The 24,447-nt window shown below is 42.7% G+C and overlaps 2 protein-coding genes across 2 annotated transcripts; one reads left to right on the plus strand and one right to left on the minus strand.

Annotated features, from left to right (window-relative positions):
* Positions 1-2,589: 2,589 nt before the first annotated feature.
* Positions 2,590-12,782, minus strand: LOC105939056 (RNA polymerase II elongation factor ELL). The gene is made up of 12 exons (XM_012881062.3): positions 12,521-12,782; positions 9,660-9,704; positions 9,420-9,541; positions 8,412-8,572; positions 5,952-6,247; positions 5,733-5,857; positions 4,924-5,392; positions 4,732-4,825; positions 4,588-4,654; positions 3,764-3,935; positions 3,606-3,650; positions 2,590-3,513 (listed from the first exon to the last, which is right to left on the minus strand). The coding sequence occupies exons 1-12, from the start codon at positions 12,653-12,655 to the stop codon at positions 3,385-3,387; spliced, it is 1,860 nt and encodes a 619-aa protein (XP_012736516.2). The 5' UTR covers positions 12,656-12,782; the 3' UTR covers positions 2,590-3,384.
* On the plus strand, positions 12,764-24,155 carry LOC105939032 (ankyrin repeat domain-containing protein 34B). Its single transcript, XM_021307825.2, has 6 exons — positions 12,764-12,872; positions 18,891-19,160; positions 20,678-20,893; positions 21,286-21,468; positions 21,615-21,831; positions 22,789-24,155. The coding sequence occupies exons 2-6, from the start codon at positions 19,134-19,136 to the stop codon at positions 23,046-23,048; spliced, it is 903 nt and encodes a 300-aa protein (XP_021163500.2). The 5' UTR covers positions 12,764-12,872; positions 18,891-19,133; the 3' UTR covers positions 23,049-24,155.
* Positions 24,156-24,447: the final 292 nt, after the last annotated feature.

The raw sequence follows: 24,447 nt of genomic DNA on the forward strand, positions 1-24,447 counted from the left end.
CCATAACGTTAACTGATTTACTGATGGTAACCGTTATGCCGCCGTTACGTTACAACACGCAGGCTACAGTGTTGATTTGATTAGCTGAGCAGTCCTATAAATCCAATTCCTCTCAGATATCGCAGCAATGAAACCAGGTTATAACTGGGGAAATAACAAATACAATAGAATTAAGTAGTCTAAACATAACTGGTGTGTGAATGTGATAAATCTTTCTCATTTATATTTGTTATATAGGCTATACTACAATACCTATATATATATATATATATATATATATATATATGTATGTATGTATATATATATATATATATATATATATATATATATATATATGTATATATATATATATATATATATATATATATATATATATATATATATATATATATATACACGCTATGCTGCATGTAGAAACCTTATGGACAGGCTGCCTGCAGTAATAAGAGTGCTGGATGAAATTTTAGATGAGGCTAATCCACAGAGAGCTGTAGACGCAAGAGGACTTCGTTCTCAAATGGATTTTAATTTCATAGGGCTCCTTGCAGTCTTCAGAAAAGTTCTAGGTGAAACTAAGATTTTATCTGAGATGCTCCAGTCAACTAATGTGGACCTTACCAAAGCAGCTGACCTTACTGAAACCCTCAGACAGACATTGGAAGATTATCGTAAAGAGGAGAGCTTTAATGACCTGTGGAGTACAGCAATTGACACATGCAATGGTTGTAACATTTCTACTATTGTCAAATCCAAAAGAACCAAACACACATCTAGGATACTACATGATACTCTTGTAACATCTACACTTGGACAGCAAACACACATTGACAGCAAAGATGCCTTTAGAATAGGTATATTCATTCCCATCATAGACTCAATGATCAGTGAAGTGGACAGGCGCTTTTCTAACTCTAGCAGTAAAATTATGAGGGGTATACAAGCTTTAAACCCATCCAACAATGACTTTTTAAAGGAAGAATTAGTTTTGTTAGTGGCTGAGGAATACGGCTCTGACTGGCAAGACTTAAAAACTGAGATACACCAGGCAAAAAGACTTCTTGAAAGAAGCAGAGCAAACGGCAAAGTAAACCCGTCCAGTCTGACGGAGTTTGTGACATTCTTGGTGCCTTTTAAAGAGGTTTTCTTTGAACTTTTTCGCCTGTGCAAGATTGCTATTGTTTTGCCAGTTAGTACTGCTGGGTGTGAGCGAAGCTTTTCCACTTTAAAGCTTGTAAAAACTCACCTGCGCTCAACCATGGCAGATGACCGTTTGAGAAATCTGGCTGTTCTCAGTATTGAGAAACAGCGTGCAAAAGCACTAGATTTAGATAAGTTTGTAAAACGTTTTGCTGCTAAGCACAACAACCGTCGCCTTAAGCTTTCTTAAAGAAATGGCTGACCATGGGTCATTTGTGGTTTCAGGGCATAAGTTTTTAGGTAGAGTATTGTCCGCTGTTTCATACTTGTAGTCCACTGCATCTTGGACACAATTATTATAACAAATAAATTAAAGGGATTTTGATTGTTAGACTTTTACTTTTCAAAAGATGCAGGTTTTTTTTGTTTGATCACTGCACTTTGCTTATTCTGTTGTGAATTTAAAAGAAAAACTTTGTAGTGTGTAAGGGCATGATTAAACAACAACTACTGTAGTTTAAAAGTGTTTTGTGTTTATTTGGTTAAAGCAGCTCACATATAAGGATTCCCATGTACCGTCTACTTCTGCCACCCTGCCAAGACCTCTTGCCACCCCTTTGCCCCCCCATGTAAAATTTTCTAGATCCGCCACTGTCTCTAACCAACACAGGATTTACACAAAAGCTATGAATACAAGCTGAAATATATAGAAAGAGAGGCTTATAAGCCTAATGGCTGCTCGTGGCAGGGTCATGCTGAAGGCGTATTGTCCCACTAATCGTGCAATTCACTCAGTGGATGGAATAATGATGAACTACCTCAAAGCTCTTCAACTTTATCTCCAATCTAGTTAGCAGTTTGAAGGTTCGATCCAGATGGGTTTTTTTTTGTCAGAACAGGTATCAAAAACCAAAACACACTCCCAAACTGCTTTAGGAAAGCTGATGTTAGGATTCCTGGCCTTGGAAAGAAAAATGCCTGCGAACAGCTTTTGGAATGGCCTCGACTTTTAATTTAAAATTTGTAAACCATGTTTAAAAGTCAGGTCTGTCCTAGGAAACTAAACTATTGAAGTGAGCTCTACTTTTTCAGATTGTTTTCAAATATGCACCCAGAATTATACCATAGCTAAAGAAAAGGAATAATTTATCCAAATATTAGGACGGTGTATGTATATATTTGAGCCTGTGGGTATAACTGATGAAAAACTAGAATTGAATCCACAATTTGTGGATTTTCTTAACTGCATCTTGAATAATCAGTGATTCTGTCCCAACAAACTGGTCACATAAATCAATAAAAGCCCCAAATTGTCTCCATGATGTTTATCTAAACTTCACATTATATATCTCCTAAATAAAGCAGAAAAAGATGGACAATGCAATCACCAGTCCCATTTTTCCATTATTCACACCATTACAATACAAGAAAAGGAGAAAAACGAGAACGTAAATCAGTACAAAATTATTTATTAGAAACTTTGACAATATCTTCAGTTTTTTTTTCCAACATGCAGTCCGTAACACAAACATCATGCATTTTATCACATTTCAGTGTTTTTTTTTTTGTTTTGTTTGTTTTTCAAATCATCTCAGCTTACAGTATGAATGGCTCTGTACATTAGACCGTTTTCACCAGCTGTAATTTACACTTTCAGTGAACACCATGAATGAACCTCCAGAAGGATAAGCCCGGTGATAAACAATGGACCCTGGGTAGAACTGGATTTTTTAATTAATTCAATCCGAACTGACGAAGAGACAAGCTTAAATAATACTGACGGTCAGGCCTGCGTTTTAGCTGCCATCACGAAGAAGAAAAATCAAAACACCCGTCACCTGACAATCATGCAGTCTTTGTGGATATGTACAGCATGCAGTTTTCTCGGGGGAAAACTTGAATGCTAACCTGGCAACCAGAGCATACGACCGATACTTCACAACTTAGCAGCTCGTCTCCGCACTCGTTTCCAGCTTTAACCGCGTAAACAGAACCGTTGAGTATCCTCGTTGATGCAGATCTCCTCAAGCCCGGTGTAGGAGCATTTCATAGAAGATTTCTAACTTTCTAAGAAAATAATCCACTTTTCTTACACTGAAAATTGCTGTTTTGTTTTTTTTTTTTTTACAGCAGGTATTATCGAGGCTCCGTGAAGCCATAAAGGCTGCAGGTAGACGGCGCTGAGCTCAGCATTAACCCCGGTTTGTTGTCCTCCTGTACTCATTGCATCCTCCCCAGCCAGGCTCTTCATTTGGGACAGGCGTGATCCACGGCGAGCTGCTGCTGGTCAAAGTCTGATATGAGCTTCTTGATGTGGGCCAGCTTGTTGTGCAGATATTCACAGCGAACTTTGTCCTGGTTGTAGTTGGGATTGGACTTAAGACACAAACAAACAAATAAAATAGATTACCAACAGGCGAAGCAGAGGAGACATTTGTTCAGAAGCGGCCTGAAAAGTGGAGAGTTACCTTTTTAATTTTGCGGTACTCCTGTAGGATTTTATTCCGAACTGTCTGCGAGAAGAACAAATAAATAAATCCCCAAATCCTTTAAAATGTGTAATAATGCAAGATTTCTGTTTCAAAGCTCTGCTTGCTGAGGCGCGGCTGCATTTCTTATCGTTTACCTTGTATTTCCGCGACTCGTGGTGAAGTTGCTTGAGTTGAGTGTCCAGCTCCATGAACTGCTGCGTGACGCTGTCGATGCGAGCGTGCAAATCTCTGTACTCGCTGTACTCCTTGTTGAAGTCCTGCTTGTAACTCTGTCTCTGGTTTGGACTGGAAATCAGTGTGTACTTCCTGCACAGGGTGGGGGGGGAATACTGGTAAGAGCAGGTTAATGATGTCTAACATCTTAATGTAGACGATCCACAGCATGTGGCTCCGGCAAACTTCAATCATGCCCACTGTGGATCTCTGCAGCTCCTCCAAAGTGGCCTCTTGGTTTAGTTTAGATGAACGGCCATGTTTTGGTAGGATCATAGTTTTATGCTTTTTTCATGATAAACAGCTTTCATTAAGCCTGACTAAATATAGAATGCCTTGCTGAGCAAAGCTTTACAAAAAAATGCTGCAACACTAAAATGTTTAACAATTAATCCAAAATCTTAGGAAACCACGTGCCTTTCTGTTAAGAAGGCAAACGTGCGAGATCCTTTATAGGTTTTAGGATCTACAAAGACTTACAGATTCCTTTTGTACAAAAAATTTACTGTATTGTTAATTTCATCAAAGATATTGAATGTTTAGGTTATTATTAAGCATAAACTCCCAGTAAATATTCTGGTTCCAAGGTGGAACCGCAAAGACTGACTACATATCTAAGCCACTGCTTGGAGGACATGGAATGACACGCCCCCATGTTTACTGCTGGAGATTGCAGGGGAACAGGAACCGTCTCCTAACTATTACTTAAACAAGAATGTAACTAGGCCAAACAAACAGGACTTACAGTAAATAGTCTTCAGGGTCAGTGTCCACTTGAGGTACGTTGCAGTCAAACAAAAGTTTACTCGTCTCTGTGAGAAAGAAATGATGTAAGTAAGCGGGAACGCACGGCAAAATGTACAGTTTCTGTATGTCTGTCATCTCTCACCTTTGCCTTCCAAAGGAACTTCGTCATTTAAATAATCTGAATCGCGATCTTTCTCTATTTTTCTTTCCTTTTTGTCTCTCCGTCCATCTTTCTCCTTAAAAAAAGAAAAAACATCCAAAAATATCAACACATCACTTTAAATAGAAATCACATAAAAACAACAACAGATAAACCAGGCCCATGTTTCCTCACCTGATCTTTGTGTTTGCTCTTCTTCTTTTTGACCGTGTGTCTCCTCTGATCGGGCGCCATCAGCGGCGGAGGGGGGAGCTCAGAGTCGGGTTTGCCTCGACCGTCTGGGTCTTTAGGTTCCTCTTGAGGAGAATCCGTCGGCTTCAGCCTTTTAGCCACTTCTGTTTCCTGTTGACAAACTGCTGACAGCGAGTCAAAGAGTCTTTTCGGGTCTAGAGAGTTCTCTCGCCCGTCCTCCGCTGCGTCTCTCCCAGCCTCCTGTTTGGACGACCTCAGCCTTGAATCCTGACTCGTCGATTTGCTCGTTAGGTGGGATATTCTGGGCCTCTTGCTGGACGCGGGCTCGGCGTATTCATCCAGGAGGGGGTGTTTCGGGCGGTGTGCTGGTGAAGAGTTGGGGGTCTCCCGAAGTGGGCTGACCTGGGCCTCTGGGACGGCGAGGAGGTTCTGCTGTGGTAGAGAGAGCCTCCTGCAGGGACGGCGTTGAACATTAACCATCATTAAGGCGGAAATAAAACTCTGCTATGAAAGTTGCTGCGGGTTTTCACTGGTTAAATAGCAAAACGCAAAAATAAGGAACCAAGAATACGATAAATGCACCTTTAAAAAAAATGTTTACCACAGTGTACATTTTAAACATGGTTTCTCCAACCATGAGAGAGAAGACTTATTTTCTATTTAAGAGCAGATTTTCTACCCATGCAGCTGCTAACAGGAAGACGACTGAATAAAAACAGCAAGCCGCTGCTGTAGAATTAAAACGGCGATGGGAGCCGGACGAAGGAGCTCCCAGGATTCATCTGGATTACCTGACGAGGATGCGTTTCAGCAGCTGCTGGTCCCCTGAGGTGTAGCCTGGCCAGTCCCTCTGCAGCTCCTTATAGAACGCGTCCTTCAGAACAAACGTGCTGTCTCTGTTACTGAGCTGCCCCACCTGCAAACAAGCCGGCACCACCTGTCAGCCCATTCACAGCTTCCCCTCCCACGCAGCTGCTGTGTTTGACTGCTTTACGGTAAACCTTCCTCACCTCCGTCATAACCGAGTCCAGCGCGTCTTTGTCTCCCTCGGTGAGCCCGTCTCTCTGCAGCCGCAGGATCAGCTCGGGCCTCTTGTACGGCCTCAGAGCCAGCAGGTGCATCACCCTCTCCCTGAGGGCTCGATCCCGGACGTCGCCCACGCTCTTCCTCCCCACCGGGCAGGGGCCCTTCTTCGGCCTCGGCACGCCGACCCCCCGGCTCAAGTTGAGGAGGGAGTGAGGCGAGTGTTTGGGCTTGGTCAGCCTGGCCAGCGCAGGAGCAGGAGCTCGCACGGTCACCTTCTTGCCTGAGAGAGAACATTAAAAACAAACAGGAAGCAATTAATATGGAAATCTTATTAACAGCACATTTTGAGAATAAAAGTCACAATAATGATCGGTGACAATTAAAAGGTCTGCAGAGATCCTGTTTTAAAAATATCATCCACGCGAGAGTAAGTCCTGTTCAGACACGAAGTCCATTCAGTTTCTCTACCAGCCACATGAAAAGTCGGATTACGGTTTGCAAATTCACAAAGGGATACAACCCTAATTTTGTAGAGACACGTCCCCTGGTGTGATGAGAAGAAAAGGGAAGTGCTTGGCCATAATCCCCACGGTTACATTTGCAGGGAAGGAAGCTAGATAAACCTGTGAGCGCCATCCCAGCTGCTGGGCAGGTTTATGCGCCGGCGGGCGTTTTTGCTGTGGCATCGTGACGAAACACCGCAGCAACGTCTCAGCGCAGCCAGGAAGTGTGGAGTTTCGTCACAAACGGGTTTTCTAAATGAACAACCGCCCTAAACGCTTTACCGCTCAGCTAGACAACCAAGTCAATGTTTTCACAAAGCCCTGAGCTCATGTCCATAGTTTCTTTACAGAGCTGAAAAGGTGTACGAGTTCCATCAAGGAGAAAGGACCAAAAAAAAAAAAAAAGGTTTGTGAGAAGCTTAGGGAACAATATATCCACTTAGTTTGCCAGTATTCATTAAAAGACAACAAAAAAAACAACAATAATCGAACACAGATGTTAATGTGTGGGTCAGAATATATAGATTACCGGTCCTAAATTTACATTATGGCTTAAATGTGTGCAGAACGTCCAGCTTTTCAACAGTCTCAGGGATCAAGCTATCCGGATCACAACTTTGTCCTTGCAATCCGAACTTTATTTTCATCTCAAGCTATTTGTTGTTTTTGCGTTAAAACATCATGATACAATTTGATGTCCGTGTCACACATGAAAATATGATCCAAGCGAAGCATTTGAAATAAAATGGGGGTCAAGAGCAGAGCTCTGTGGAACCCCGTGCTTAAAAACACCTGAAGATGATTTGAAGTTTGCTTTTGCCGCTGAAAACTTCTTAATGATGAAGAAAATGGATCCCCAGCTGTACCATACACAGCTGGGGAGACGCTGAATGGCTTAAACCCAGGGTTAATAAGACCGCACCACGGCACAACAAGTAGTCAGAGACTCAGAGGAGAGCTGACTCAGTCACGTGGCTTCTATGAAAACCAGATTAGCATCATTTGGCATTTTAAAGTAATCTATGGCACATAAAAGCTTCTTTACTGCAACGTTCTGAAAGATTTGGGCTATTAGGGAGAGTTGATCTAAACTTCAGTTTAGGCAGCCTCTGTGATAATCTATAAAAAGACCCTTTCAAAGTAAGGTTTTAATTATTTAGGTTTTATAGGGCAACTTTATGCTATTTTCTTTTTTGCTTTGTTTTTACGTTACCCAATCCTTTGAGTCTGGACTAAATATGCATTAACGACAAGCTTGTTAGAAGACTCTAGGCAAGATCAGACATGCGAGGACGGAGACTTTCTCTCTTAACTTTCTCCACTTGCAGAATTGTGAATAAAAAAAAAAAAAAGAAGAAGACCTCAATTCACCCCACCAGAAAGCCACAGTCAGGTTACAAAGACACACACACGCAGCTCAGTGAGCAGATGCAGCAATCTAATTTAAGAAATAACCACACAGTTGCACAAGTCTGCTGTAAGCAATGTTGATTCTTCTTCTTCCGCTAAACTGACAGAGTCATCATAAGTTAACGTCTTAGGCTGCATTAAGTGTGTCTGTGTTTGTAGGTTCATCAAGAGATGATGACAGCGACTAAAGCATCAGCTTAGGAGGAAGTGGTTTTGGTGGTTGGATGTGCAAAAACTAGCGGTGGCACAAGGAAAAGCTAAAACGATGGTTCTGTGATGCACAGTGCAAACGGATTGTTCTGGATTTGTTTCGCTAATCTGTGGCTGAACTGATGTAAAACACAAAAATTAACACAAAAAAAAGTGCAGGAAAAAGAAAAAGAAAAACAAGGCAGCTGTTACAACATCTGTTTACCACACATGTTTCCAAGGCAAAGCAATATGCAATAAGTTTTCTGGACGTCAGAAGCCCTGTGGCCGTCTTCCTCTGGCTGGAGTCAGGCACGCTGCAGACACTTCTGCTCGTCTTACCCTGGTAGCGCGCTCCGTTTTTGATGACGATGGCCCCTCGGCTGCGCGTCTCCTCCTCGGCCTGGGCCATGCTCTGGCGGGCCTTATCGTACGAGTCATCGGTAGCGTTGACTGTCATCTTCTTCTGAATCACCCCGAGACATGTGAGCTCCTCGGCGGCACTGCGAGCGAGAGGGAGGACAGTCAGAGCTGGCAGAGCCTGCGGCATCCTGTGATTCCTGGTCCTGACAAAAAAAAAAAAGCTGACGCCTGCTTGCATCAGCCAGACCCTTTCACCGCCTGAGTCTAATTGGTTCCTTTTGTTTTTTTGTTTTTTTTATTAGAACAGCTCTAAAAGATCTCGGTTCTGAAACAGTCAGAGGACTCAACGGGAGATGTTGAGAACTTTGTTTTTCTTCAACGTTACTAAAATTTTCATCTCTGCTTCCCTGTGACATCTGGGATCCTGTGGTTCGATTTCAACAATGTGACTTTTTTCCAACAATGTTATACCTGCACACAAGATAATTGTTTTTTTACCTATTAAGAGAAGCTTTTGGCAAACTGAAAACCTAATTAATATATATATATATATATATATATATATATATATATATATATATATATATATATATATATATATATATATATATATATATATATATGCTTCATATAGAAATCTGAGTAAGTGCTGCAGCTATACGACCAGCAACCAACTAACAACTCTTGCAGAAACTCTTTGCTTAAGGAAAGAAGACGATAAAAGGTTCTATTTGTAATATCGGCGAGGTTTTTCCAAAACCAAATAGAAAAGCTACATAGATGAGAGAAGCTATTTGACAATTAAGCTGCACTGTCTAAGTTACATGTCGAGAAATGCTGAGGGATTCTTTTTTGGCTAAAAATCTGTATCACGAGGCCAATTGGAGATTAAAAACGAGCCACTAAATGATGAGTGAAGTCTGCTCCTCACTTGTGCAAAAGGAAAAAGCTCCAGGTGATTTTGTGCGGCGTTTCTTCTCTGCTCACCTCGTGCTGTGCTGTTTGACGCAGTCAAAGCTCCCGTGCGGACTGTTCCGGGCGACGTTGGCCACTCCGAAGGTGAAGATCCTCGCTTCATCTCCGTTTTCTGAGCATGGGATGGTGATCCTCTGCAATACAGATCAAACATCTCAACACTAAGCATTGATCAGACATCTCAAATTAGGTTTAGGACACAATACGGATGGATTGTGGTGCTGGTTGAGCGGTAATAGCCGGCCGTCTTACCCCTTGATTTCCACTGAAAGTGATGGTGGGATGGGAAGACCAGCTCTGCAGAAACAAAGACAGAAACTGTGTGAAGAGCCTTGCTACTACTTGCATTATTGCAGCACGTTACATTGTAATTTATAACTTCAGAAGCAGTCATGATCAGAACACATTTGCTTCGTTAAGAAATGGAGGAAACCATAATCATACGACGGCATTTTCTAAAGTTTTGTGAATAAAAGTCTGAAAAGTGCGGCCTGCATTTCTATTCAGCGTCCCTGGGTCTTCTGTATTTTTTGTGCTGCCCTTACAGCTCCGAGTCTTTTGGAGCATCTCTTTGCCCGTTTTGCACACCTACAGACCAAAACGTTTGCCTTTTCGTTTTATTTATTTTTTTCAAAATATAACTTTATTCCGACAGCACGGAGAACGCCTGGACGTCAGCAGTACTTTGACTGGATTTAACATTCGACGGCCTCTCTCACTGTAGGTTTAGAGGCTCCATCCAAACACCCTTATAGAGTTAGGACGCAAAGCGGAAGAGTGTCAGCGGTCGCCATGATAAGTGCTGTCCGAATAGTGCACTCGGTAAGGAAGGAGGTAGGAAAAGTAGCCAGTATGCTCCCTCCCTCGGCTAGTTTTTTTCCTTGGAACCCGGCGCTAAGAAGCCTTAAGGCTTCCCACAATCCTTTGCAGGACATGACATATCAGCAAAGCCCCCTCAAAGAAATCAATGAAAATGTCCGGAGAGAAGAGAGTGCACACTTTGTAGTTCATTTTCACCCATGAAAGGTCAAGGAACAGGAGCTAGGAGCTATAATTAACCAGACATATTGGGATGGAGCCAGTCATTGTCCTGCGAGGAGGTGACCATCCACCCTACAGGTTTTCTTCCAGGATCGTCCTGCTTTTAAGCTCCATCCATCTTCCCTTCAACTCTGACCAGCTTCTCTGTCCTCGCTGAAGACGAACATTCCCACAGCATGATGCTGCCACCACCGTGGGGAGCGCGCGTTCAAGCTAACGGGAAGGGTTAGCTTTCCACCGCACGCCACGCTTTGCCATGAAAAGTTCCCCTTTGAGCGCGTCTGACTTAGAGCTGCTTCTCCCACACGTTTGCTGTGTGCCCTACGTGGCAAACGGCTCTTTCACTGATTGTCTTATCCCTGCCACTCCATAGGTCACAAATCCGTGGGGTCCCCATCTAGCTACTAACACCTTCACCTGAGCTGTGAATCTGGGCAGAGTTATTAACCCAGAGGTAATATTGGCTTCTTAGCTGCCTGGAGACCTTCTCGTCCAGTCGGTCCGTTTATCTGGATGCCCTCGTCTTGCTAGTCGTCGTCCTTTCCATTATTTTTTAACTTCCTGTGTTCCTTGGTCTTGGTCTAGAGCTGCACCATATTAGAAAACCCTGCCATGCGGATAATACTGCAAAATACTATGACGACTATAAAAGTGGAGGTTACTGCCAGCTTTCTTCTTCCCTCTCTTCCTCCTCGATGCTTCCTGCACCCTTTAAACATTTCTTCTGCCACGAGACGTTTCCCCGCTGGCATCATTGCACTCCACGCAGTCCCTTTGCGATACGAACATTTTGACACACGCGACATATTGTGCAGCCACTTTCACCCTATCCTTCACTTTGTGTTGCTCTCTCAGAAAACCCCAGTAAAAGCTGTGGTCCGTGGCTGGATCATGACCTTGCGCATGAGTTTAAGCGCAAGCACTTTTGCAAGTCACTCTGAAATTGTTTTTTTTTTGGTAGACACGTAAAAAAAAAAAATAAAAAAAAATAAAATAAAAAAATCACTGGCCAACCAGAGCTCACGGCAACCAAAATCAGCGCATCTGTCCAACTTTTGTTTTGCAATGACCAAAAAAAAAAACAAATGCGCATCGCCATTGACTCAGATTTAACACCGGAGTTTTATTTATTCAATTGATTTCTTTTGAAAAGGTCACACATCTAGACCCTATGTCACACGGAGGCACATTCGGGGTGAAATAAACAGCTCCTGATCTCTCAGAGGGCTACGTCAGCCTGAAGGGAAAACGCAAAACTATAAAATCCAGCTGACCTTTGCAGACGGGGAGTCCACCTGTTGCTGCCAGCACAGAGTCTGGCCCTGCTCACACATCCTGGAGATTGCTTACTTTTCCCCTGCATGCGCTCATTGTTAAAGCCTATAGCTGGAGGTGATTCCCCTCCTCCTCCTCCTTCTCTTTCTCTGTCTCATCACCACTTCAGGTTAGATGATGATGAGATCAATGGGGATTTTTTTTTTTTTTTTTTTTTACGTTTAAAGACGTGGCAGTAATTTTCTCACCGTGGAGTTTCCAACCTTAGTTAGAAGGAATTGCTGAATTGAGGAAGTGCTCATCGCAGTAGGTTAGACTTCCTGCCGCATCTGATTCACTGGGCGATTAACTGGCGTGAATGGTTGGGGCTTCATTCAATAGCAGAGTTTCTCCTTTCCGGTCCAAATATGCCCTCCTACTAACAACCCCCCCCCCATCCCACCTCCTCACTTTCTTCTCTCCTCCACACCGATCAGGCTTCCAGGAGCCTGTGTGGACTCGGCCAGCAGCTCGCTACAAGCATTCCCTACATGTTTCCGCGCTGCATTATGCAACATGTATCCGCATTTCATGGCGACAAAAAGCGGGGCTCCTTAGTAACAACGGCTGGGGGGGGGGGGGGGGGGGAAGGCGGCGCTGAACTTCGGCCAAAGCACCGACCCCCGCCGCGGTCGCCTTGTTTTTGTTTGTTTGTGTATATAAAAAAACACAACAACAACAAAAAGCGAGAGGCTCCTTTTTTTTAACAAGTTCTCGCGAACAACCGCGCCGAGAGGAAGAACAACGCGACGACCCACCTTGCCGTTGTGAAAGGTACCGATGGCTCTTGCCGCGCTGTCAGTGAGTTTTACGTGGAAAACGGAGACGTTGCCGCCGGGGTTGAGCTCCCCGCTGGACAGTCCGTAGCTCTGCTTCTCCCTCAGAGCCGACATCGCGCCGCAGTCCGCCTCGTTCCGGTCACAATTACTCCGAACCACAGCCGTCCGACGCGATGTAGAGGGGCAACCATTGGCCCAGACGGGTCCAAAGAAAGACCTCCGCGGAGCAGTGTGGGGCTTCTGCTGTTGCTCCGCGGCGCGCTATTACGGCTGAACTCGCGGCGGATCCCATTGGTCCGGAGACACGCACAAGCCATTGCGTAGGTCTGACGTAAGCGCTTCCACTTTTTCTGTTGGTTTCCCGTCTCGCTATGCTAATGTTGCCTAGCATGAGGTAATGGGGGGAGACCACTGAGGGGGAGACTCGTGTTTGCGAAGGGGTATGGCAAGCCGTTGTAACATATAATGACACCGCCAGTCACAAAGGCGGTCATCCACCCAGTGGTGGCTGAGGCTCCAGCATGAAAGATGCCCTGGACAAGTCATATTCAATAAATTAGAATATTATTGAAAAGTTCATTTACTTCAGTATGCATTTTCACATTAATATTCAAAGAGTCTTTATTGTCACCGTCTGTTACAGTGGCAACATTTCTCTTGGCCAATCGGGTTCAGAGTTCACATAACGAAGGCAAACAGACAAGAACAAGTGTTACAGTGTTTTTTTATTGTAGCATTCAAGAGAGATAAAAAAAAAGATTCATGAGTTGCAGATAACAGATAATGAGGTAATAAGGTACTTATTCTGCAATGATAAAATGAAGCTTCATTTACAGAAATGTGCATCTAGATATTCTGAGATGATAGTGTGCAGGTAGGCAATAACTTTAAGGTGATTGTAATGTATGATGGGCTAGTAACAGTGGGGTGATGTTAAAGTGTTGTATGTCGTATTATGTGCAAGGTCTGCAAATAATAATTGCACCTTTTTTGCCTTTCTGCTAAGATCATTTTCTTTTGCTTTAGAACTTAATTTTACATTTGATTTTTACTCATATTACTTAACCTAGTGTGTATCTTGTCTATGTCTTTTTTGCCATTGTCATGCCCAAATTTCCCCTATAGTGAGAAATTAAAAGTATTACTATTCTATCTAACACAATTTACTAAGGGAAACACATTATATAGATTAACACAGACTGATGAAGTTTTAAAGCCTTTACGTCTGTTAATAATTTTCCCCTCCTCCAGCTAAAACAAAAACACAGCACTTACTGTAAGATTAGAATATTGATCGCATCAAACCAATAAAAAAGGCAACATTTTACATGCAGAATTGGGGTCTTAAAGAACCACAGTGTATGTTTTGACCCAAGAAAAAGCTTCATTTGGGATATATTACATTATATAATATACAGCACTTGGTGTGTATTGATGCTCCATGGGTGCTGTACCTCTTAAAAACGTCCTTGTTATGGAAATTTTATGCACCTATAAAAGTTGGGCGTATTTTAATAGGTCATCAGTATTCCAAACAAACAAACAAAAAAAAAATCGAAAACCACTGAAAGTAAAAATTAAGAAAAAAAAAACAACTGCTAAAAGTTACACTTTTTTATATCTGCAGCCGGAACCTAATACACATTTCATGAAAGAGTAAACATTGGGTTGATTGTGAGTAAAGAGCTTCTGAATATTGGAAGTACTTATTTTGACAAAAAAAGACTGAGTTTTAAATACCTTCTGAAAAGATAATTTCAGAAGGTAAGGTTCTGAAGGTTTCAACAATTACGTAGTAAAGTAGGTTGCCATATATGTCTAAGACTAGACTGTTTTTAGAGCTTTGAAGCTTTAGTCTTTAAACCATTGATATTACAGACAACTTCACATTTTATTACTGTGTTTTTGACTGTGAAACATCTGTTTAAAAGGTAAAACAAAAAAAAGGCCAAATAGGAGGTCTGAGCTAGAGCGATAAAAACCGGTTGAACTGGGTTTCTGTGACAGTGAAACATTTGTCTGGAGGAATGTAGCTATAGTAGTGCAGATGCACATGGGTGCGCTTACAGGACAAATCGTAATTTGAAGGAAGTGCAGTTCACCCTTGATCAGATTTAGCCAGCCTCTTGGTAAATAGGACTTCCTGTATTAGACAACAAGCAGCAGAAGGTGAAAGAAATAGGATTTGAGTGACTAAATGTTGAATGGTTGCTGGTGTTGGATGGGCTGATGTGGACTTTTCAGAATCTGCTGATCTACGAGGATTTCCATGCATGGCAGATCATCATCTCTCGGATTTACATAAAATGGTCCAAAAAAAGGGAGAAATAAATCCTGCGAGCGGCGGTCTTGTTGACCAAAAAGCTCTGTTGCTGACTGATGGAAAACAGACTACATGAATATCACCACACCTGAAGAATCTTGAATACAGTTACAGCAATCAGATAGTAAAGCCAGAATCTGGCGTGAACAAAATGAAAACGAAACCCATCCACCTGTGTGGGAACAGCTTAGTCTGGTGGTGGTGTAATGATAGGAGCGATGTTCCGTTGGCACGCTTTGAGCCCCTTAAGACCAACTGAGCTTCATCCGAACACCACACCCAACCTGAGTATTGCTGTTGTCCATGCCCATCCCTTCACGACCAGTGCACACATCTTCTAGAAGCCACTTCCAGCAGGATAATGCCCTCATGTGACAGATCTCAAATCCTCTCAAACTGGTTTCTTGAAAACCAGTTTCTACTGTATATAATGTGGGCTTTAAAAAAATGTCAAACTGGTTTCTTGAAAATGATGAGGTTGCTGTTTTCAAAGTCACTAGATCAGGGATGGGCAACTTCCATGATAAAGAGGGCCACATTTTTTTCAGCACGACCATTGGAGGGCCACATGACCACGCACTTCAAATAATTGGATATGAAAGACGCTACAAATTATTCTCAATAAGAACAAATTTTAGATGAATTTATATCTGTATGTTTACTGCACCAACATATAACTATTTTCTGCATATAAATGCATTTTAATATGTCCTTAAGCAAAAGACAAACCGTTTGCTTTAAAAAAAATTGCAAAAAAAGGAATTTAAACTCCTCCATATCAATGCATTCAGGAGCATGGGCCATTTCAAATTTACAAGGAAAGAGACATAAAACGGAACAGAACTTAACTCAAATAATAATGTGTCTATCCAGAAACAGTGTGGGCTTTCTTACAATACTGAATGCTCTATAATTGTATTTCTGTTATTTTTTGATTATGCACTTCTGTTAGTTTTTATTCTGAAAAATCTAATGTCCCATGCTCCTGAATGCACCACAGCTTTCTGACCCTCGCGAATGCATCACACTGGTCTGTGAACGCGGTGCTGTGTAGATGCACGTTTGATCTTCCGCTTAAGACAAAGCTTTGCAGTTTCAAAACTCGCGTGGTTTATTGTTGTGTGTGAATGAGAAGAGACCACAACAAACCTTTGCGAGGGAACGCAAAAAAAAAAAATCCCCATGTCCGTACTTCTTCCCATTTTGTCTGAAATATGTGACTGTCTCGGTCAAGTTTTCCCTTTATGCCACTGCTAGTGGCCATGGTGGCTCTTGACTTCCTCGCTGTTGCAAAGCGAGTAGTGTTTTTTATTTTATTTATTTTTTTTTATTATTGTTAAATTATAAAACGGGCCGCCAGTTGCCCATCCCTGCACTAGATCTCAACCTGAGAAAGCTTCCCTGGGATGTGGCGAAGCAGGAGCTTTATGTCAGGGATGCGCAACGGACAGATATGCAGACAAATATTGTGTCAACGCCGGGGACCTAAATCTGAGGAATGTTTCTGACAGCTTGTTGAAGCTGAAGGCAAAAGGAGGTCCAATCCTCCACACGCTTGGTGTACCTAATAAAGTGGCAGGGGAGTGCATGGCTCTGTGCTGAAAACTTATTGAAAACTCAAATTTTTGCCATCTCTACAGTATAATTATATTTATTCCACCTAAAAACATGCAACTAATTTAAGAAATATGTAATAATATGTACTGCTGTGAAGGTGATTCAGTAAATTAACAATGTATAATGTCAGCCAGCATATTGCTGCCCCTTTTCCCTGCAATGGTGAAACAAAACAACAGAAAGCTAATTAGCATTATATGAATACAGTATGTTTATCCCTTACATCCGCTACTGGACTCAACTGAACTGCACAGTGATCAAAGAGGGCTTGAAGGCATTAGTGGAGAATTGAGCTGGTTTAATTTCTCTGTGGAAGTGCCCAGATCAATCAGTCAGTCTTTGTTTTCAAAGAACCCTTTTCAAGCAATTAGGAGGGTATGGGGGAACACAAAGAGCTCCGCATAAGCTACAAACAGGAGGCAACGTCTACGGCTAAACTGACAAAAAAGAAATAATGAGCTAAAAAAGGCTAAGAATGGGGAGAAAAAAGAGGAAATGTACAGAAATGTGTCGTTGACAGAGATGAGGCTGGTGTGTAGGAGGAGGGACTGCAGGAAGACAAAAAAATAGAAAAAGCATAGATATAAAAGTCCTGATTAGAATTTGTAAAACTCACATAATAATAATAATAATAATAATAATAATAATAATAATGATAAATTAGCCCGCCTAAAACCATTACTGGGCTTCAAAAGTCATTAAATCACCACTACAGAGACGTTAGCATGTGAGGTTTCGTTCTGGTCCAGCAGTGACTGTAGAACGGGCCCCATATTATTTTAGGAAGACCAGAAAGTGCAGTGATGCAGGCCTCTGTTCTGCAGATTTCTTTTTTTTCTTTTTTTTTTTTTTTCAATTTCTTTGAGCAAAAATACAAATAAGATTTACAGATGTTAAGACATTTTAGTAGTGCTCAAAAGGAGTAGGTAGAAGTTCAAGATTCTGCTGTCTGGTCTGTACCTGCGGTCAGTAGTATGATGAATACTATTATTAAACATCTAAAAAAGTACAAAACGGAAGTTTGTCTTTAATATTAATAGCTTGTTATTATTATTTTTTTGTTGTATGAGGTTCATTGCTAGTTAAAAATGGAAACCAGGTACGGGTCCTGCTAAAATCCATTTATGTTGTTGTTAATATTGTAGTTAAAAAAGTGTGGCAATGCTGATACATGCTGGCTGTTAGAAACTATTGTTATCTGTTATAAATGAACCCATATATGTGTCATGAATTTTAAAAGGGATTCTGGGTAATCTTCAGAGCGACAGCTGTAATGCATTAAAACAGAAACTGATAAAAATGACATTTTTTACCCATTTTGTTACAATGGGGGGGGGGGGGGTTCCTTCTTCAAAGTGGGGTGCAACAGAAGATTACTTGAATGTCTACTTGAAACCACTAGTATGCTCCCCCACATACCCTTGTGAACAGCCTTTTTTCGGCTAACCATCTTTGTGGAGGGCATCGGTTTTATTGTATTTACACAAAAGGTCCACACTTGTGTGATCCTGGTGTGTGCGCAGAAGTGTCTGTGAGAATTTGTCACTTGGAAGTGCACAACTATTGAAGTGGCAAGAAGGGTGAAAACCCAAGAGCAACCGAGGGTGAGCGGCAGGGAACTTCCCCAACCTAGTAACCTATTTGTACCGACTTGGTCAAGACCACAGTTAGGAACCCATCATGGACCACCAGAATCCCCACAAGGCAGGCCCAGACCGTGAAAGCAGCCTAGCAGTGTGCAGTTAGAACTCCCCCCACCGGCACAGGATCATGGGAGGAGCCAGACCAACCCAGACCCCAGGAAGCCCCCAGCCCCCAACCTCGTCCATATCCTGGTGACCCACCCTCCATTCAATCAACTAAAGCAAGATTGTTAAATCAACTTAAGACAGTTTACTTTTTTTTGTTTTTTAACTTATGGTAGTTCTATGTTGAGATATTTGCTCTTCAATGTTGCCTGGATAATAGTTTTCAGCCGATGGTATTTGAAAAATCTGCTGGATATACCCCCCAGGCTGTCAGAGATGCACCGATGTTGATGCTTTTAAAGCAGCTGTGATTTTTAATTAAAGAGCTGATACCTGGAACATCTGAGATACTGATTTCACAACATTGCGTTTACTCAACATCCACCCCTATGGTTCTGAGGAATCCTTCTGCATCCTCTAAGTCACATTTATCACAAGTGACAGAAATAAACACGAGCGATGCCTCACTCTTTGTGTTGGGAATCTATTTAAGATATGACTTTCACCTTGTAAATTATTAAATAAATAAACTTGTTGCATGAAAACAAGAAAACAAAACACAAAAACCAGTAAAACACAGTTTCGAGCTGCTGAGAGCTTATGAGAGAGCTTGTGCATCATGTTTTTTTTTATGTCTCTTCCTGCGTGTGTTTGAACACAGATGGTGGTCACAAGGCAGATGAGAGCCGTTCAAAGCTGACTCATATCAAAGGCCCTCTGGCTCTTTGTAGTGCTGTGTTTGCAACAGGTGACATTTTGGGCTGCAAACCGTTTATGGCTTTGAACGCTCGCCCTGAGTCGAACCTCTCCTGAGCCGGCCGGAAAGGAGGGGACGGAGTGGAAGAGCTGAGGGCTGCAGAGGGAAGCTCACGCTTGGCTCTGTGATTCATAGAAACCCAGCAACATGAAGATGCTCCACCTAAGATCCAAGGTAAATGTTTTAAAGGATTAACATTCATTTATGCTGTAAAGATGACCCCTTTCTGGCTTATTTGAAAAAGGAAAAGACCTGTAAGGTAAGTGATGTGTGCTCTTTGTTTTTCTTTCTTTCTTTTTTTTTTTAGCAAATAATATAATATAATGGGCATTAGATGTCTTTCTCCACTTTTGTCCTCTACTGTTATTTTATTTTATTTTAGCAAGTTTTGGCTGGTTAAACTTATTCAAACAATAATTATTGAAAAAACTATAAACCTTAAAAAATAAACAACACTGATATTAGAAACTTTAAAGATGTACAGCACAATACCAGCAGCCTCCAAAGATGGGCTTTCCAATTTAATCTGACATGAGTGCAACTTCTTGAAAGAGATTGTCAGGAAGACGATTGCGCACATTCATCACATCAACGTCTATCTATTAGTTTTGATCTTTTACTGATTCATTTTAACGCTTCTTGTTACAGCGTGGAGTGATTTAAAAAACAATAGTTTGGTGCTAAAGGTTGAACGTCTGATGGATTTTCTCTACATCAGCTGGATTCTGGCATAACGATGGCCGGATATTTGCCTACTTGTTTACCTTCCTCACACGGGATTGGCTTTTATTTTTTCAATACACTGAGATAAGAGCCATTCCAGAAGCTTAATCTTAGCCCGCCGTTTCCAGAGCCAGTTCTGATGTGTGTTTGGAGCAGATATTTGTGTCAGATATTCGACCGCCTGATTGTTGATTTGATGTGAAGCTGAAGAATTTGGAGGCAGTCCTCGTTCTTCATTTCTTCATTGACTTCAGAGACCCTGTCAGCAAAGCAGGGCCTCAGCATGATGCTGTGTTTGACAGACAGTTCAGTGCTTTCATGTTATAAAGTTTTACCTATAACAGTAATGATAATAATGGGGGATCCAAACGCAGGCGGGAGACAAGAAGAACGGTGGTGAAAAGGAGTTTGATAGGAAACAGAGAAGAAGGAACATATGAAGTTATGACATTTGGGAGCAACAAGAAGAAAACCCAACAGAGGAGAACATGGAGCATTACAGGTGTGAGACGCAGATAGACAACAGGTGAATGTGGAGAGGATTGTGGCTTTTAGCTTGAAAAAGTTCACGAGGAAACATTCAAAAAATGCAAAGATCCATCACAGGCAGGACCCTGATACAGAATAAAAAATACAAGGCTGAAGGCCTTTATGGCATTAAAACAATCTCTCTCCTTTGAACGTCACCGTCACGAATGTGTTCTCAGCAAATTAATTTATCCAAATATGAGGAGAGTTGTACACATTTACTTGATGAAATATAATTTAAAACCTGTGTAGATTTTAAAAATCCACCATAAATTCAAACTTGTTCTTCAAATTTAGATTTTTTAGACCACTACCAATAGCCACAAAATCAAAAAACAACAATAGCCCTAAAGCATCAATTGTAATATGATGACAAGTGTATGTAATTGTCTGGCGAGGACAGGACCCAACGTGCGTTCTGACGCTGTTTGGCCCCCCAGGAAATGGGGGACCCCCTGAAAGACTCCAGCCCCCTCATCGGCGCAGCCTCGTCCGGGAAGCTCCGTCTGGTCCGCCTCCTCGTGGAAGGTGGAGCTCAGGTGAACGGCAGCAACCACAGAGGAGAGACGGCCCTCCTGGCTGCCTGCAAGGCCTTGAGGGGAGAGCCAGCCGGGATGGAGAGCGTGAAACTCCTGAAATTCTTGCTGCAGAATAAGGTCAAAGTCTGGGGACGGATTCTTCCCCTTTTCATGTAAACAGATATGTCCAAATACGTGGAATCTGGCTTTTACTGCATGTGAGTGGAACAGTGAGAGCCTTGGTATGTCTACAATGTATAAAAATTAAATAAACAAGCCTCTGAATTAAGTACTCCACCCGCCTACAGTTGAGCTAGCGTACATTTTGCCATTGTGGATCACTTTGATTATGCACCCTCCCTCAGGAGCCACAACACAAAACAAAGCAGATCCAGATCCGTTTTGATTGAAGAAAGATGAAGCAAATGCCATTTTGTTCCGCTAACATTTGGGGTTCAGAAATCTTTAAACGACCTAATCTCCTCTGGACCTCCACCTTCTTTGTAAACTTCCTGTTTTGAACCAATCAGGCAGATGCCAACGCACAGGACCGGGACGGCCGCACTGCTCTTATGTACGCCTGCATGCAGAGAGCAGGAGCTCTGGTGGCGTCCACCCTCGTGGCTGCAGGAGCCGACCCGTGCATGGAGGACGGCTCTGGAGCTTCGGCTTTGGTCCACGCCGTCAATGCACAGCACCAGCCCACAGTCCAGGTTCTAATCTCAGTCACAAACTATCGTAAAAAATCATCACTTGTCACTTGTGAATGTCTGGAAGAAGTACGACTCATAACGATGTGACCGTAGTACCGGAGGAGCACCCAGGTGGGAGCATAATTCATGTGACTCCTTCGTTTCAGGTGTTAATAGATGCTTGTCGGGCCAGAGGTCGTGACATCATCATCATTGCTACGGAGGTTGGCGTGAACAGAGGCCCGGTGACCAGGCGCTACCTGAACGTCCCTCCGTCTCCGGACTCTTCGCCCGTGTCCTGCATGTCCCCGTCTGACATCGTCCTTAAGACGGGCTCGCCGAGCTCGCCCGAGGCAGGAAACGTCTTCAACTTCAGAGGAACGAGTGAGTGAGGATCTGAATGAACAATATTTGACCAATCCTCTCGTCCTAATAGGTAACATTCAAGAGAGCCGGCCGGGTATCTGGAATAAACCAGGGTTTTAGGGATAGTCCAGTCAGTATAGCTCAGTGATTCTCATGTTTTCTGTTGCACCCCCTCCCCCCCTTTGAGGAATTAAATATTTTCAGGCCCCCCATCCCAACAAAATGGGTCAAAAATGTAACTTTGTTTTATGTTTTAATGAATTAAAGCAATCGCTCTGAAGATTACCCAGAATTCCTTTTAAAAGTTATGACAGTTAAATACATTATATTACAGTGGTTTCTAACAACTAACAGTTTTCAACATTGGTACACTTATTTTTTGTATCTATAGGCCTATGATGTTACCAACAACATAAAAGTTTTTTTATACCAGCAGTCACAACAAAGGATGAGACAAAAATGTTCACTACTTGCGAACACAGCTCGTCCTCTCTGGATAGGCACATGTTACGTTTAACCAGCCATGAACCTCATCAATATAATTCAGAGACCTAAAATAGACAAGCTGGAAATGTGGCAAAAATAATATCAACCCATTAAAGACAAACACTACTTACGTTAAGTTTTACACTTTATAAGAAGTTTGTTAATATTATCAATCTGCAGACATTGATAATATGTCTTCTGATTGTGACTGTATTTGAAGTTAGTTCCATCTCAGGTCGTGAACGCTAGAATGGTGCCATGTTTTCAGCATTGTTTCCAGGGTGCAAAGTAGAAATGTTGCCTGGGTGTGGTGAAACTGTGGCTTTACAGCTTGCAAACGACAATTACAGCACCTAACACAACATGCGGTCTGTCTGATTGTTGCTGGAAGAAAGGTGTAAAGAGTCTAATTTTGGGACAGCAGACATAGCAGCACTTTGTGATGTCTTACTCGGGTCTCTCTGCATAAACGCTCTCATCTATTTCCAGCGGGCAAACGTGGAAGCAGCAGCAGACGCTCATCATGTGAGCTGAGTCAGTTGAGCCTGAGCGGCGGTCCAGCTCCCAGACAGAGGGTATCATCCGAGCCATGGCTGGCCATTGGCAGCCTGGACGCTCTGAACAGGGCCTACGAAGAGGGAGTGAGGGAGAGGAAGCTCAAGGAGGAAGGAGGCGAGCCGGGACTTGGAGGAGGAGGAGGAGGAAAGCGGAGGCCAAGATGCAGACGACGAGCTGCGTTTCCGGAGTAAGGAAGATGGACAAGATGCTGGAGTTAAAGGAGAGGATTCTAAATGCTTGAGTGGGGACTCGCCCGTGGCTCTAACTGAGAGGAGCTCAACTATTACGAAGTCAAACAGAGGTCTCTCTAAGAGGTGTCTGTCACCTGAAGGATCAGACGAGAAGCTCCCAGCCAGCTCATCTCCTCGCTTTTATCTCCGCAGGTACACCCTCCCCTCGGTCACGGTGTTCCCACCTCCGGTTCACCTCCCTCCCTTAACAAAGCAGCCAGACTCCCGCCTGCAGGTGCCAGCTAGCGTCCTACCTGCTAAAAGCAGGCACATGTTGTTTCAGCCTCACCCGCCCAGCTCCCCGGCACCGGAAAGAGCAGCATTGCTCCCTCTGCTACCCCCCACCTCCTCCCTGCTGGTTGCTCCTCCCGGCTACGGCCACGGTGAGAGGAGCAGGAGGTCACTGCGCCGTCACTCAGCGCAGTTTGAACCAAGCAGGGGGGGGACAGGATCGTTTGGACGTCTGAGACCCGACCCAACCTGAGGCAATTCTGTTGCAGTCTGGCTTTGTTTATTTTTGAATGAGGGTAGTGGTCATAGTTACTTGCTGGCTTGTTTTATATCAACTAGTGAGTCCTTCCTCTGCATGAAGGACGGTTTCACCTTCAATGGCGCGAATGAAAAATGAACAGCTAAAGCAAACATATTAAAGTTTGTATCTTTGTGTTTTAAACTGATTTGTCTGCGTAGCCTAATGGAAAGCGCGTACATTTTGCCCAAGTCGTGTAGTTTTGGAGATGTTTTTTTTTCTGTCTTCAAGCCTTTAGCATACTCTTCAAACTAAATGGAGTGACCTGTGTCTCATCTTCCACTCCCATGTGAAATGCTTTTATTTTTTAATTCTGAATTGTTGCAATTTCAAATTGCAATAATTTGAAGTTTGCATAAATGTGATGGGGTTAGAAAAACTTGACCCACGTTTTGTTTTGCATCAACCAGAAACTTTAACCAGTAAACTGCCTTTTAAGGGGTTAGAATGAATGAAAATGACCCATTGTTCGTTACGTATGGTAAGTACTGAAGTTTATGGTAGACTTTAGTCCTTGCCATAAGAAATAAAGTTTAATATTTCTAAGACAATCTTGATTTTTTGGTGTCCAAGGGATGAAGCAATTCCTCTAGAGGCACAAAAATAGGAATTTTGCAGTGTTATGAGATCGGCACAGCACTGCTGCCCATCGCTAGTGGCCATTGGGCGCACCTCCACTGCTCTAGAGTTCATTGGCAGCGTGCTTTACACCACTACATCCGACGCTTTGCATTGCACACTGTCGATGGCTTGGATGCAGCGCCTCAGCCATGGAAACTCGCTCCATGACGCTCTCCACACAATGTTCTTGAGCAAACATGGAGTTTGGAG

This window comes from Fundulus heteroclitus, chromosome 19 (genome assembly GCF_011125445.2).
Source record: "Fundulus heteroclitus isolate FHET01 chromosome 19, MU-UCD_Fhet_4.1, whole genome shotgun sequence".
Classification (NCBI taxonomy): domain Eukaryota; kingdom Metazoa; phylum Chordata; class Actinopteri; order Cyprinodontiformes; family Fundulidae; genus Fundulus; species Fundulus heteroclitus.

Coding starts and splice junctions, on each gene's coding strand:
- LOC105939056 (XM_012881062.3), bottom strand. CDS start 12,655: ATGTCGGCTCTGAGGGAGAAGCAGAGCTACGGACTGTCCAGCGGGGAG. Junction 5,393..5,732: donor CTGAAACGCATCCTCGTCAG/GTAATCCAGATG, acceptor CCGTCCCTGCAG/GAGGCTCTCTCTACCACAGC. Junction 3,936..4,587: donor GACCCTGAAGACTATTTACT/GTAAGTCCTGTT, acceptor CACCCTGTGCAG/GAAGTACACACTGATTTCCA.
- LOC105939032 (XM_021307825.2), top strand. CDS start 19,134: ATGAAGATGCTCCACCTAAGATCCAAG. Junction 20,894..21,285: donor AATTCTTGCTGCAGAATAAG/GTCAAAGTCTGG, acceptor TGAACCAATCAG/GCAGATGCCAACGCACAGGA. Junction 21,832..22,788: donor CTTCAACTTCAGAGGAACGA/GTGAGTGAGGAT, acceptor ATCTATTTCCAG/CGGGCAAACGTGGAAGCAGC.